The sequence below is a fragment of the Chlorocebus sabaeus genome, chromosome 17 (assembly GCF_047675955.1).
Source record: "Chlorocebus sabaeus isolate Y175 chromosome 17, mChlSab1.0.hap1, whole genome shotgun sequence".
In the NCBI taxonomy this organism is placed as follows: Eukaryota; Metazoa; Chordata; class Mammalia; order Primates; family Cercopithecidae; genus Chlorocebus; species Chlorocebus sabaeus.
Window position 1 is genome coordinate 398,019 of NC_132920.1, and position 16,155 is coordinate 414,173.

At 41.9% G+C, this 16,155-nt stretch overlaps 1 protein-coding gene across 5 annotated transcripts in view; it reads right to left on the reverse strand.

The window, feature by feature from the left end:
- The window catches only part of EXOC2 (exocyst complex component 2), a 204,607-nt gene that overhangs the window by 48,319 nt on the left and 140,133 nt on the right, over positions 1-16,155 (reverse strand). For all 5 annotated transcript variants that reach the window (XM_073005611.1, XM_007973874.3, XM_073005610.1 and 2 more), the window contains 3 exons: positions 15,963-16,024; positions 14,582-14,648; positions 9,944-10,060 (listed from right to left, as the gene is read on the reverse strand). In XM_073005611.1, coding sequence (XP_072861712.1) covers positions 9,944-10,060; positions 14,582-14,648; positions 15,963-16,024 — 246 coding nt within the window. The remainder of the gene's footprint in view (positions 1-9,943; positions 10,061-14,581; positions 14,649-15,962; positions 16,025-16,155) is intronic.

A 16,155-nucleotide genomic window follows, 5' to 3' on the forward strand; every position in this document is an offset into this window, starting at 1 on the left:
GAGAAGGTGCTTGGCATCAGTATCAGGGAAAGCCAATTAAAACCACAATGAGACTGGCTAAAATAAACAAGACTGGTCGTATTAAGTGTTGGCTAGGATGCAGTTTATAACTGAGTTTATCACCGATGGAATGTACACTCTGGAAAACGACTCAGAGTTCCTAACTGGCTTGTGCCACTACCAGCAATTGCACTTCAAGGTATGTATCCAAGATCAGTGAGTACAAACGTCCACAAAGAGACTGACAAGAATATTCGCCGTAACTTTATCCATAAAGGCCTAAAACTGGAGACAACCCAATGTCCATCACCATGAGAATGATTAAACAAAATCTGGTTATCCAAACTCAGCAATAAAAGAAAATGAATCACTGGTACACACAACTTGGATGAATCTCAGAAAATTAATTTGGCGCAAAAGAAGCCAGATACAAAAGACTACAGACTTCATGGAACTCCACGTAAACTTCTGGGACAGACAAAATGATTCTCTGCAGATAGCAGTTGGAACGCTGTTGAGAAGGGAGCCTACTGAAACAGGGCACAAGGGAAGGCTTTGTATTTTCATCTGGTGGTGGATGCTGGAACGCATGCATATGCTGGACCGCGTGATGCTTAAGCATCAATCCGTAAGCTTAAGATTTGTACTTTTTACTGCAGGTAAATACCTCATTTTTTAAAAAGAGAAGGGAAAAGACAAGTTGAAAATAAATGGATGTGCAAATAGTTAATAGGCAGATGCTACAAAAAGAGAGTAGAATGGCCCAGTTAATGTGTGATAAGGCAGGACCAATGTCAGGAGTACATAGCTCATAACTTTTGTTGTGAGGATTTAAACAGATATTCAGGAAACTTGCACAGCACACTGAAAGTGAATACACAATAAATGTTAGCAGCTATTTCTATTGTCTCAACGGCTTCATTTTCACTAATGCCCTGTTCACACTGGCTGCTGAACATAGATGTTGACTGGGTCTGCTTGATTCCTGCTCAAAAAGCAAGGGTGAGCTCCATCTACCATTAATCACTACCTGAGAGTGAGGAAGAAAGATTAAATTTAAAAACATCCTGACACTAAGGAAATCAGTCTAAAAGGAAAGGAAGAAAAGAAAGCATTTATAAACCAGTATGTTTAAGGAATGCAGTGGTTAAACAGAGAAGCGTGCTTACGGGTCACTGGTGGGTGAGAAAGGGCAGAGCGGAGGTGCCTGAGAGTACAGTGGCCTTTTAGGGCAGGTGTCTCTAACAAAAACAGGGTGCCTTCTTTAAAAATGGTAACAATTTAATTGTGTAGAGACAGTCCCAACTTATGATAGTTCAACTCATGATTGTCCCACTTTACCATGGTGTGAAAGCAATACGCGTTCAGTATGCTCCCTGGCTTATGATGTGCTACATCAGGTTAAATCCCCTGTAAGTAGAAAATACCTCATCGGGCACAGTGGCTCACGCCTGTAATCCTAGCACACTGGGAGGCCAAGGCGGGTGGATCACGAGGTCAGGAGTTCAAGACCAGCCTGGCCAAGATGGTGAAAGCGTGTCTCTACTAAAAATACAAAAATCAGCCAGGTGTGGTGACGGGTGCCTGTAATCCCAGCTACTAAGGAGGTTGAGGCAGGGAACTGCTTGAACCCGGGAGGCGGAGGCTGCAGTGAGCCAAGATCTTACCACTGCACTCTAGCCTGGGTGACACAGCGAGACTCTGCCTCAAAAAAAAAAAAAAAAAAAAAAGAAAAGAAAAGAAAAGAAAGAAAGTATCATAAGTAGAAAATGCACTTACAATATTTTCGACTTTGGAAGGGTGTATCTGGAGGTAGCCTCGTCATCGTAAGTTCAGGAATCTCTATATTTGGAAATAGACTGACTCGCTGAATTCGTACTTATGAGCACTGAGGAGGGTCTTTTGAAGCATTAAAACCTGTTGGGAATGACCTTCAGAAGTAAAGGCACATGCTGGAGGCAGACTGTGGGTGTAGCAGTCGATACTCCCAGGTAAGCCCTGTCCTGCCTTTCTTAGCAGCAAATCACGTACATTCAACAACATTTTCCCCTCACGCACCAGGCGCTGACCCCGCCCAGGGCTCCCAATGGACAGTCCTGGAGAAGAGACGCCTGAGTCGATGTCATATTTCTCTAATTTCTTTACTGTTGTCTTCAACACAGGCAAAATGGTTTAAAAGGTAAAATCATTATTTCGATGTATTTTAATGTTTCCAATTTAAAATTTCCAATTTGTGATTTCAAAAATTTTTGGTAATAATGCTTTCTAAAAAGTGTGCTTCCCAGAAAGAAAATAAACAACAAACAATTATTTTCATTCCAAACATGACAGAAAGACTGCCTTTAACTTCGCCATCTGTATAGAAATAAGGTTGTCAAACTATCATCAGAACATCTATCCAAGTGAATCTGGATAACGAGGTTCAGACAAATTAATTTTTTTAGCTCTTTTCAAACGGATGGCAGGACAGGTGGCAAACTGACATTCCTTTATATTACTGAACCACAATTTGTCAAATGTGGGCAAAATAAATGCCAAGTAAATAACTAATTAAAAAAAAAAAAAAAACCTCTTAATTCCTAGGAGAGGTATTAACACAAAAAAGAGAACTATAGATGAAACACGATATACTGTCACCTGAAACAGAAGGACAGCCAGGTCTCCAGGACTTGTCAGTGAGGGCTTCCAGGCCTCACTTCTTTCACCCTCCTGCTGTTGCTCTAACCCAGTGTCTTACTAATCTTCAGCGCATCCAAAATGTGAGTGGTGTCTTTTTCTGTGAAATTTTTTTTTTTGAGATGGAGTCTCACTCCGTCACCCAGCTGGAGTGCAATGGTGCGTTCTCAGCTCACTGCAACCTCTGCTTCCCAGGTTCAAGCGATTCTTTCTTCTGCCTCAGCCTCCCAAGTAGCTAGGATTACACATGTGCACACCATGCCCGGCTAATTTTTTTATTTTTAGTAAAGATGGGGTTTCACCATGTTGGCCAGGCTCATCTCGAACTCCTGACCCTAGGTGATCCACTCACCTCAGCCTCCCAGAGTGCAGGGATTACAGGCAGGAGCCACCACACCCAGCCATGAATTTTTAATAATCACGTTAGTCACCTCACATTCTATATATTCAGCTTCACTTGTTTGCTCCACTATTCTCAGTAGGATAATCTTATACTTGACCATAGCTTGTATTTGATTTTCTATCTACATAGAATTATCAGAGAGACATTGGAAAGAACTCTACTGCTGCTACTATCTCCTTCCCTGATTTTTGAAATTATACCATTCCACAGTAAGTTAATAATTTCCCCTTACTTAGTAACAAAAAACAAAGAGTTTCTGGAGAAGAAACACAACTGAAATAACATTTCAATACACAGTAAATTTCAGCCAGATTAGACACAGCTGAAGAAACAAGGAACAAAAAGAGACAGCTGAGGAAATTACCCCAATCAGTTCAGAGAATTAAAGATGAGGAGAAAAAAAAAGAAAAAAATTAAGAGATGTGAGGAACAGAGTGAGAAGGTCTAACATACGTCCAATAGGAGATCTTGAAGGACAGAAAAGTGTGAATAGAGAAGAAAAAATATTTGAAGAGATAATGGCTTAGAAATTTCCAAAATTGATTAAAGACATCAATTAGAGCCAAAGGAACAAAAAGGCCAAAAAACATAATAATACCAAGACACATAACAAAAATACAGAATAGAAGAGGCAAAAAAATATATAAAAAGGAGCCAAGGAAAGACTTTACTACGTTCTTCTCAGTAATCAAGAGATCAAAGTCCAAACCAACCAAACAAAAGGAATGGATATACAAGACTGAACAACATAATCCACAAACCTGATCTAACAGGCATCTGTGGAATGTGGTATCCAAAACGGAAGGACACGATCTTTTCAACTGGGGCAGGGTTTCAGAAAACTGTCCACGTATCAGCTTACAAAGTAAGTCTCGGCAAACCTAAAAACATATTCTCTGACCTCAGAACAATTATGTTAGAAATCTCTAACAAAGAGAAAACTAATTCTAACTGCTGCTCTGCTCCCTTAGCTTGGAAATTTAAAATAATACTTCTAGCCAAGATTAAAATAGAATTAAAATTCAAAAACAGAAAACTGAAGAATAACTAAAATACCATTTGTTAAAATATGGGCAACACAGCTAAAAAGACACTCAGAGGGAAATTCGCAGCCTTAAGTGTTCATATTAGAAGACAGAAAGGTTTAGAATCAGCCGGGTGCGGTGGCTCAAGCCTGTAATCCCAGCACTGTGGGAGGCCGAGACGGGCGGATCACGAGGTCAGGAGATCGAGACCATCCTGGCTAACACGGTGAAACCCCGTCTCGGCTAAAAATACAAAAAAACTAGCCGGGCGTGGTGGCGGCGCCTGTAGTCCCAGCTACTCAGGAGGCTGAGGCAGGAGAATGGCGTAAACCCGGCTGGCAGAGCTTGCAGTGAGCTGAGATCCGGCCACTGCTCTCCAGCCTGGGCGGCAGAGCGAGACTCTGTCTCAAAAAAAAAAAAAAAAAAGAAAAAAAGAAAAAAAAGAAAGGTTTAGAATCAATGAACTATGTAAATAAAACAAGTTTAGAGTCCAAATTACTGCAAGAGAAAGCAAGGATATAATTAGCACTACTAAAGTCAAAAGTTGATTCTCTGAAAAAGACTCTGGCAAGAAAAAAAGAATAAAAATACAAACAAGCAATAGTAAGTACAAAAAAGGGCCACATAGCAGCTGAGGTTGAAGTAATAAAATAAAACTATTATAAAACAATTTTACACCAACAGATTTGAAAATTTAAGCAAAATGGGCAAAGTCCTAGAAAAAGTCCTAGAAAAAGTTGTAGTCCTAGATGACTACAACTAACACGAAGCAATAAAAAAGCTGAATGGTTCTGTAACCACTAAAGAAATTGGACCAGTCATTAGCAATCACCTCACAAAGAAAATACTGGGCCTAGAAAAAATACCATTACCAGAGCATTCTTCTAAATATTCAAAGAATATATAATTCCAACCTTATACAAACTCTTTCAAAGACGAAAAAGGAACATATTCTTTAATTCATGTTACAAACCAGCAGGACCTACATGCTGCAACATGGATACATCTCAAGATAATATGGAGTGGGAAAAGAAAGTCACAGAAAATACACACCGTATAATCTTATTGATGCTAATGTAAAAGTCAAAAAAGGTAATTTCAAACAAAATAATGTTTAGAAACCACACAATTCAGAAATAGTTCTCTATAGGGGAAGGTGCGTGGCATGGCTGTGCAGGGGCACGAGCGGGCACAAGGCCTCTGGGATGCTTTGTTCCTTCAGCTTGGTGGTGTGGGAGCACGTGGGTTCATTTTATCACGCTCTTACATCCTACATTATGTGATATCTATTCTATCATAGGGATAAAATATTTAACATAAAAACATTTTAAAAGAATTTACAATCTAGAAAAGAAGTGCATCTCCATTAAACTAATCATAATGCAATGTGTGAAATGCTGTTCTAGTGCCAAGAACAAAGCATCAAGGGAGAAGGAAGATGACATGCTGCACTTTGCACTTCGGGAAAGGATGAGGAGAGGCCCTACAGGCTTAACACAGGATGAGACCTCTGCATCTGAACTGGGCTTTGGTGGAGGATCAAGATTTCGTCAAGTACGGATTGACGGCGGAAAAGGCAATCCTAGAAAAATACAGATGACTACAACTAACAGGAAGCAATAAAAAAGCTGAATGGTTATATAACCATTAAAGAAACTGGACCAGTCATTAACAGTCATCTCATAAAGAAAATGCTGGGCTTAAAGAGTACAACACACGCTACAGATCAATGTTCCCACAATAGGCTGGCATTGAACGTTGATTCACTGAATGAGTGAATCAACAGACAAACTACATGAAATGTTCAAGGAAAGATGAGCAGGTGAGCAGGCTAAATGATGAGGTGTTGGAGTAGGGGACAAAAAGCCATGAGAGAAAGAGGCAAGGGAGCCAGATGAAAATCCTACACAAACGCCAGCCTATGGAGCTTAGCTCTTCAGGCATAAGGAGCCTGAAACACAAGAGGAGGAAGAACACCAAGAGCAGCTCTGGGTTCTGAAAGCCCGTCCTGGACACTGGATGGTAAGCTGGAGAGGGGAAACATTTAGACATTAAGCAAAGCACCGCGAGGAAGGTCCCTACCACACCACGGCTGTCAGATGACGCAGAAGGGCTGAGCCGGGACGGGAACAGCCAATTAGAGAGGTAGAGAGGGATTTGGAAGATGGTCCAGGGGCTGAGTTGAGAAGACAGACTGGCAAAAACCATCATGAGGAATCATGTCAAGAATAATTCCCAGTAATGGACGAACTGATTTTAAAAATGCGGTACATATATACATGAGAATACTGGACAGCCTTAAAGGAGGAAATTCTGCCACCTGCAACATGGATGGTGCTGGAGGACCTTATGCGAAGTGAAATAAACCAGGCATGGAAAGACAGATACTGTGATCTCACTTATACGTGGAATCTACAAAAGTCATTATCACAGAAACAGAGAGTAGAATGGCAGTTACCGGGGCTGAGGGGAGAGCGGGGCCAGGAAAGGGGAGGTGTCGATCAAAGAGCATGGCGTGGTAACCACAGTTAATAATAATGTATATTTCGAAATTGCTAAAAGATTTTTAATGTCCTCTACAAAATGTAAGCTGGTGAGGTGATGACCGACTCTTTCTACAATGCATACATAGATCAAACATCACATTGTGCACCACAAATATGCACAATTATTGTCAATTAAAATGAATAAACAAAACAGAAAAAAGGAGACATTCCCAAGTTGTGGCTCAGAGGTTCACAGTGGCTGCCGACTAAGTCGGTTAGTGCATTATAGATTATTTTATTTTATTTTTTAGACTTCCCAATACTTTTTCTTTTTAAAAATAACAGTTGGGTCTTACTTTTATAAGTTGAAAAAAAAATGCATGACTGGAAAAAGACATCTCCAGGACTTGAGCAAAAGCTAAACGGTACGGGCAACACTAATGAAAATGCATGCACATGGCAGGACGCTCCCTGTTGGCACGTACCGTCTGGATTCAGACAGCACCGAGTCCATCAAAGGTTTATAATGGGGCTTATTTTTAAGGAGGAACCTTGTGGAACATGATGATTTGGATACCCTGATCTCAAGAATTACCATTCGATGTGGTTTCATAAAGGCCAAAACAATGCTCACTAACCAGCCAGCTTCAGGTCCTGTTTTCATTTCTTTGGTGTGCAGTGGACCCTTGGCCAACACGGGTCTGAACCACATGGGCCCACTTGTACACCCATTTTCTTCCACCTCTGCCACCCCGACATAGCAAGACCGACCCTCCTCTTGCTCTTCCTCAGCCCATTCCACGTGAGGATGAGGGGGATGGAGACCTTCGTAAGATGATTCACTCCACTTCATGAATAGTGTTACTACACTTTCTCTTCCTAATAACTGTCTTAACATTCTCTGTTCTCCAGCTTACGACATTACAAGAATACAGTACGTAACAGATACACAAAATGCATGTTGATGCGCTGTTTTATTCATAAGGCTTCCAGCCAACAGGAGGCTACTAGTAGCTAGGTTTTGGGGTAGTCAAGGAGTTACACTCAGATTTTTGACTGCACAGGGGGTTGGCACCCCAACCTCTGAGTTATTTAAGGGTCAACTGCATTCTCAAGGGACCAGTTTTGTTCTTGAAGATGTGCGGTGCTGGACCAGAAAGCATCCCGGATTGAGAACGAGGAAATGTAACTTCGAGTCCTGCCTTGCTGTGCTGCTGACAGGTCAAGTCCTTGGCCTCTCTGGGTATGTTTCCCTGGGAAGATTATGGAGCTGATGATACCATCCCCGATTTCGTCCCAGGACTATGTGCACCAAATAAAAGTGTACGTATAAAATCATTCTAGCTTCGAGCATCACTGACCATTACATTTTAATAATCCCCTAAAAACATGCATTTGTCTCCTGTTCCTATATTAAGGCGAATTTATTTCCATGGTCCAAGGTGAGGAACAGGTGAAGGGAATGAAAAACTGGCCGTTTCGTGCTTCTCCTGGCGTAAGTACCATAAGAAAGCAGGAGGAAATATACCCAGAAGACACACTTGGCCAACCCTGGCTCACACCAGAGGAGTCTGAGAGAAGGTCCGACACCCAGTGACACGAGGTCCCCCTATGAGAGACCCTCATCTTCAAGTGCAGAAACAGAGAGAGAATGAACAAACCATCCACTGTGACCTCTGCCCTCTGACTTTTCCGGGATCGATGCCTCTAGAATTATTTGTCATTTGGAGGGAAAACTATAAAAAACAGTGGCAGTCAGCAGACCTTTCCCTTTGATGCCAGAAATAGATTTTACTTGGTTGGAATCATGAAAGTAACAGATTCACAAATTAATAAAATCAGTGCATACGTTATCATCTAAATCGAGTTTACTATCTATTCATTTTAAACACAACTGAATTTCAAAATATTCAAGATGGTCGATTAAAAAAAAAAATCCAAATTCTGAGTGGGAAAGAGCCTACCATTTATACTGCTACATCTCCAGACCATCTGTATTACCTTGGTCTCAAAATGATCTGGACAAAGACAAGGAAGGACATGAAAAAATATTTTAAAAAATTAATTTAATTATACTTCTTAATGATATAAAGTGAAGCAACAGTTCCTACTTAGTACTGCAAAAAACCTAGAGAAAACCAAACTTGTTGCTTCTTTTACACGCAATTCCTAATCATCTCACATATTTTAAAATAAATAAAAATCCTCCAATAAATATATTCATGTCATTATTGTTGTTACATAAAAACAAAGCAGCCACCTTCTACAAATAGCCACTTTTTTACTGCAAGATAGCACTTTGCAATTCTTAACACAAAAATTTCTGGAAATAAACTAGACATTTGGCCCCAAAGGCTTAAGTCACAACATTTCTCATCAGGATGATTAATCTTTACGAAAAGGCAGGAAAACAAGACAGGGCCGCCCACTTTGACATTTTCATTCTTTGACAAAAAAATCCCAATGTAGTTCATGAACTGGAACCACCATTTATAAAAAGTAGGTAATCCTGAGTGCATGTTGATTATAAGATTAACCAGATCATTATCGTTCTCATTCTTTGCATTGAGAAAACTGTACTGACATTAAAGAGTGGTACTAGCATAGTTTTACTGAGAAATCTGATAAACCTTTGCCCAGGAACCAATCAACCTTAATAACAAGGTCACTTCATTTTTTCCTTTTCTGCTTAGTTGAAAAATATATAAACAACAAAGTGTAACACTAAGAAAACTCACTCCATTAATTTCTACCAGTGTCCCTTTTGCCCAGCCTTTCTGCATGCCGTGACTGGAGAGTGGGGAGGCCACAGTTTTCAGGTAGGATGCAGAGCGTCCCGCAGCTGTTCCGAGCCAGCGGGTGTGTGTGCACGCGTGCACGCGCAAAGCAGCAAAGCAAAAGCATCCCTGAGGTCACACAGAAAGGGAGAGGCAGGAGGGGTGTGAAGAAGCAGGAAGAGGTTTTCTGCAGCCTCAGGGAGTTTGCTCGGGCTGTATCTAAAGCGTTCACCTAACACGAGTCAAACATGAGGTGATTCTGAAAGATCTGGGTTTGCTGCCCTTCCCTCCTCATTTTCTTCCCTCACTTTTCCACAGCTCAGGTGAGGAGTGAACCAGCTCTAACCTTGAGGGAGTTTTGCTCTAGAGAAAAGAAAAGAGTATCATATCAGCCATTCAAGGTGAACCACGGGAAGGAAGGGAACTGTCCAAAGATGGAGCAGGGGAAGCGGCAAGCCGTGTGGGCGTGGGCAGCACGCAGAGCGAATGGGCACTGACAGCAGAAGAACACAGGCGAGGAAACAACTTGAAAACTGAGCTGGTAAAACCACCAACTTGTGCATTGAACTCGCTTACCTGTGTTATTTTTTCTATTCCCTGGAAGTTGTGCTTTTCAAAGTGTTCTGCGATATTTAGGAAGGTGTGACGTTCTAGAAAGCAGCAATTACTTAGGACTATCAAAAGGCGCTGTTCCTAAAAGCAAAACACAGTTTTAGAAAATCACATTTATAGTGCTAGAGAGAAGAGCTGATTAACACTCGCCAAGTTTAGTTATAATCTCTGCTCTTTAACGTCAATATTCAATGCTTTGCTTTTCTTGGCTGCTTCTTTCCCAATATCATAACATAAAGAAAAACACAATAAAATCCTGCAACTTCACTCTTTGCTTAGAGTTACATGCAATATACTAAAGAATCAAATGTTCCCTTTAAAACTTAACTGCTCGTATGGAAAACCAGATTGATAAAATCCCATTGACTAGGATCAGTTGGGAACTGGGATCAGTGTTTCTTATGAAAAGTGCTCTACTATATTGGTTACTGAATACTTTGTATACAAGAAAAGGCTACGGGAATAAATATTTTTAATGATTAATTACATTTAAAATGTAGAAACTATTATAAAATAGTTCATACATTTTTTATAACTTGGAAGAGAATTATACTACCATGCATCTGTATGATGGGCTCCTTCAAACACCTTAGGCCATTAAGCATTGTGTTTGCAGAAGAAAACAAGGAACCATCTCCCTCTAATGGGGAGTGAGGGTCGCTGAGGGCGGAGGACTCCAGCTTAGGCTGCGGTCAGTGTAGCCAACAGGAAAGGGTACAAGCCAGTTACTTCTACGTTCTCCAGGGTTCTGTCCACCTAAAGTAATTTCTTACAAAAATTACCAGACACAAATGCTAATAAACACAGTATCCTTTCACAGTTCAAAACTACTTGGTAAATAAAATTCCAGGAACTGCCCTGATGCTGCTGGTGCGGTTCACCAGGGTGCCTGACCCATGCTCCCGCAGGCGGCGGCCTTCTCTGGAACAACTTTGACTAATCTAGAGCCTTGACTTAGATCCTTTGACTAAACCTTTGGCAAAAAAACCCCTTTCCATCACATACTCTGCATGCCCTTTCTGTGCATAACCAGAACAACTTATAGTGAAATAATTCGATATAGTAAATGTGGATATGTGAAAAAAAGGTAACATCGTTGAATTTAATTGCCAAGCATATTTTATATCTCCCAATACTTTCATTTAGCTCAACAGTTTCCAAAAACTTTCTAGATTCTTTCATTTCAAATGTTCCCATCTTTATTTCTGGCAGTGTACGGCCTATTCACTACCTGCTTTTGGTTAACAAATGTAAATAAAAGGCCTGGGGATTATTAAAGGATTGTCAAACAAGTGAATGGCCTTGAATTACCCTATAGATAGGAAATGGGGTATAAGACAAGGTAAACAGGGTTGTATTATGTATATTACTCCTCCACATTTCGTGAATAAACGGCCAGAAGGAAAACAGTGAATAAGCACTGGAAACCCGTCCAGGTGAGGTAGGGACGAGGACGCAGCATCCCCTCCAGTCCCTGGGCCTGAATTGCCATGACACAGTCCCTGCAAGGACAAGGAATAACTAAACGTGACATTTCATCAGCTGCCCTCAACATGCTGTTTGCCTCAAAAACCTCAGCTGGTTGCTCAGTTTTGAAAATCAATCCTTAATTACTTTTTCCTTCCAGAGTCAAGCCTCCTTATCTTGCAGACCTGAGCCAGCCACATCTCCGCCCTGTTAATTCTCTTTGTTTTTCCCATTGTAATTTGCACGGCTCTTGAAACACAGAAAAGCTATTTGAGTGATTTAAAGTCTGACTCCTACAAGCACACTGTTGCTCAAATCTAATCATTCAGACGCAGTAAAAGTGGAAAGAAAAACTGAACAGCGTAGACTCTCAACCCTGGATGACTAATCAGAAGCTTATTAACAGCTACGATGGAGACGTGTATTTGAAAACAGCAGCTCCACCTATCAAAGGCAGCACGTGCAGGTGACGAATACGGTCTCATGTTACTTCAGTGATTCCCCACAGCATCTCCATGACGCAGGCGTCACCACCACAGTTTTGTTCAGAACACGGGGCCTGCGCCCGCTCAGTGATGTGCCCGAGGTCACACAGGATGCGATCCAGTGTCTTCTGACTCCGAATCTAGATATCCTTCTTACCATAGCTGCTTCCCTTCTGGATAACAGAACAAGACCCTGAGAAGATCGCACCAAATCTAATGAGATAGCTTTCAATGGAGAATACAGAGGAATTGAATTTGGTCACAAAAAAACCCTGGAGAGTAAGGCAGGAGAGAGGAGGCCATGCAACCTGCAGAGACACATGTGAGGGGCCTGGGGGTCGTTGAGAATAGTCTCAGTGCGAGTCAGCAGAGAGCTGCAGCATCACGGGTCACAGGGAGCCCACGGCTGACTCCTGTGCTCCACCCACTGGAAGAGGCACAAGAGCCGGACCACCCTGTGCAGGGACGCAGCACACCAGGAGGGAGTGCCTGAGGATTCAGAGTGCCAGCAAGGGGAAGACTCCAGCAGTCTCCGGGTGTTCGGGAGGCCCTCTCCCGCAGCCCTGTCTCCACAGGACTCCCCTAGCCCGCTGCATTTCCGTCCTCCACAAGCCCCTCAGCCCTTGAGGCTGCCAAGCATTCCTCGGTTTAAATGTGATTTTCCATCCCTCTCAGGAGTGCTGTGCTGCTCTATCCGGATTTCCTTCTATCTCTCTGATGAACCCTTTTCAGGGCAAACTGAGGCCCTCTGCTACTGGTGAGCCCATAAATACTGGCACCCTCAACATTATTTTTATATATTTGGCCCTTCTCTCCTCCAACGAGTGTGGGGTTCCCCAGCTTCCCTCGCCTTCTCTCGGCGCCCTGTTGGAGGAGCACAGAGTGCGTTGGCGGCTCAGACTGGACCAGCTGGCTGCTTTCCCTACAGGCTTTCCCCCAGGTGGGGAGCCCGACCTCCCAGGCACTGATGACGCTCTTTAGGTTACAGCTGGAAAACACTGAAGGATCAACCATGTCGCTCCACAGCAGAAACCAGCCCCGCCCTGAGGCAATGCTTTAAAGCCTCCTGTCAAGTGCATACCCAGGCCCCGCATTGCCGACACACCAGGGCAGGACGTCTCTCCCTGCTCTTGCTTGTGAGGACTCAGGGCCGTCCCCTGCGTGTCGTCCCCTAATGCTCTGCACCGATCACCCTGCACTTCACACTTCTTTCTTTGGAACGCCAGCTGACCTCGCTTTGGGACGGCTCGGGATGGCTGCCACCACTCCTGAGGTGACTCCACCTGCAATTCTGGCTCAACAGAAGAACCGGCATTTTCTTTTTTGTTCAGCCAGAATTCTTAGTGTTCTTATCTACTCCCAGGCCTTATATATTGCTTACGTACTGCTGATTCACAAATCTGTATCTACATTTTTCTCCTGAGATCTAAACAAGGACATTCAATCACCCACTGGATAGCTCTACCTGTATGTCACCCATTCAACAACAAAAACAAAAAAGGGTTCTCTTGAACTTGTTTTTTCCCTGAATTCTCTATCTCAGTGAATGGTATCATTCTCTACCTAGTCATCCAAGGAATTGAATCTAGAATAATTTTTTAAATTACTTGGATCAAACCATATTTTTTCTAATATACCAAATTCCTTATTTAGGTGTTCATACTTCTATACATAGCAGAAAATTTGGGTCAAACCGTTTTCCCGTGAGACAGACAGACAGACACACACACACACACACACACACACACACACCCTTCAAACTCATCACAAACCAGGGAGGGTTATTTATTATTTTTTTGAGATGGCGTCTCACTCTGTCACCCAGGCTGGAGTACAGTGGAGCGATCCTGGCTCAGTGCAAGCTCCTCCTCTTCGGCTGAAGCGACTCTCCTGCCTCGGCCTCCTGAGTAGCTGGGATTACAGGCGCCTGACACCACACCAAACTAATTTTTGTACTTTTAGTAGAGATGAGGTTTTGCCATGTTGGCCAGGCTGGTCTCGAATTTCTGCCCTTAAGTGATCCACCTGCCTCGGCCTCCTACAGTGCTGGGCTTATAGGCGTGACCACCATGCCTGGCCAGAAAGGGTTATTTTATTTATGACAGCTAGAGTTTGAGTTTCAACAGATGAATTTATACACGTGATAATATATGTTTGTGAATCTTCTTGAATACATGTATACATTTTTAAAAGTATGTGTGTAGACATACATATGTATATGAGCAGTGTGTGCATACATCTGTTTGTGTGTAAGTGTGTGTGTGTGTAGAGTTGAGGCTGTGCTCAAATTAAAGGCTGAGGGAACTTACAGAAATAAAACAGAGAAAAGCAGAACTTCTCTGGCTGAAGAGGCAAGAGCCGTGAGGGGGATGGCACCCTTGTCCTCTGCCCCTCCCCAGTCCATCATGGCAACTCTCAAGCACCAGGAACTACAAGGGCACCCATTTAACACCCGGAAACTGCACAGACGCAGACAGTATGTGGGATGCCTGAAATGGCAACTTCAGCTGAAAATGTGAAGCGTGAAATTCACGTAAATTACACTTTCCTGACCATTTCACATAACAGAGCTCCAAAGCACAGCACAATGTCCTATACTGCATTGTCACACAGTTTAAAACGGTTACTTTCTAGTTATCGTCTGACTTACAGAGGTCAAGCTGAAGTCTTCATGGATACTTCCAAACAAATCGGGGGAAGAAACATCCACAGAGAGACTGAACATAGAAGCAAGTAGAAACAGTTACAAATAAACCACCCAAATTCAAAAACGCAATGAACTACACGCAAATTTAAAAATGCAGTGAACTATATGGAAAACATTTGGTGAAAGTCACATAACTTTTTTTTTTTTTTTTTTTTGAGATGAAGTCTTGTGCTTGTCCTCCAGGCTGGAGTGCAATGGCGCGTTCTGGGCTCACTGCAACCTCCTCCTCCCAGGTTCAACGGATTCTTCTGCCTCAGCCTCCTGAGCAGCTGGGATTACAGGCCCCTGCTACCATGCCTGGCTAATTTTTGTATTTCTAGTAGAGACAGGTTTTCACCATGTTGGCCAGGCTGGTCTCAAACTCCTGACCTCATGATCTGCCCGCCTTGGCCTCCCAAAGTGCTGGAATTACAGGCGTGAGCCACCGCGTCTGGCCAGAAACTTTTAATAAGTGTTTTAGACTTAACAGTTAACAGCTCAAAGAAGGTACTATGGATAACCCGTGAACACGGGCAACGTGAACTTTAATCCATAATATTAGGGATCTGACTGACAGCAAATTCCTGGTGAAATAATGAGCTAAAAATATGAAATCAAATAAAAGAAAACCTAGAAGAATTAAAAACTTATGGGATCTCTAGGGAGGTGATAGTTTTATATACTGAGAAGCAAAAGCCAAAACCAGTGAATAGACAAACGTGGATAAATTCCCAAATTGTCAACTGAAGATGTAAGAGGCATTTATTTCAGTATTATCTGTGTCAGAGCATAAAGTACACAGAAGTTACACATGCCAAGTATAATTCAGAAAGAACAGATCTCTTAAAAAAACACACACATAGCACTTTACAATGCTGTCCTATACAACAGCATCACGCAAGAATTACTACCTGGATTTGTAAACATCAAGAGTTAACACGTGTCCACTGCAGCTCCAGTAACTAAGCTTGACCCAGACATAATTCTACCAACATGCTTAGTCTCTAACAAGAGTAATGGTGCCTTCCCCTAACACCAGACTCATAAAAATAATCAACTAGGAGTTACATATTTACATTTAATACTTTATTGTTTATAAAACCTGTTCGTTGATAATAAGCTAATCATGTCTTCAATTTGCTTGATACATCTCTAATAAGGCAAAGATGAGTTGAAAAGATAAACTACAGAAAGAATATAGGTCAAATATTTAAAAAAAATATTACTTTAATATGAATAATCTTTCTTACTAGAAGTCTTAGGATATAAGACCAAGTATAAAATTTGAGCCTGTATTTTTAATTCTCCTAAATGCACTAATGAGATTAGTTTAATTTTTACTTACTGTGTAGTATCTATATCTGCATCAGGCTTGGTGCTCAACTGTTCCAGACAGTATATAAAAACCTAAGTGAAAAAACAAGTTTCAGAACTCTCAGAGGAATGAACTCCTAGATATTAATCTATTTGGACATTAAAGACAACTTTACATGAAGTAGAATTATAGATGTCATTAGTGGTGTGGTGTTGTGTGCATG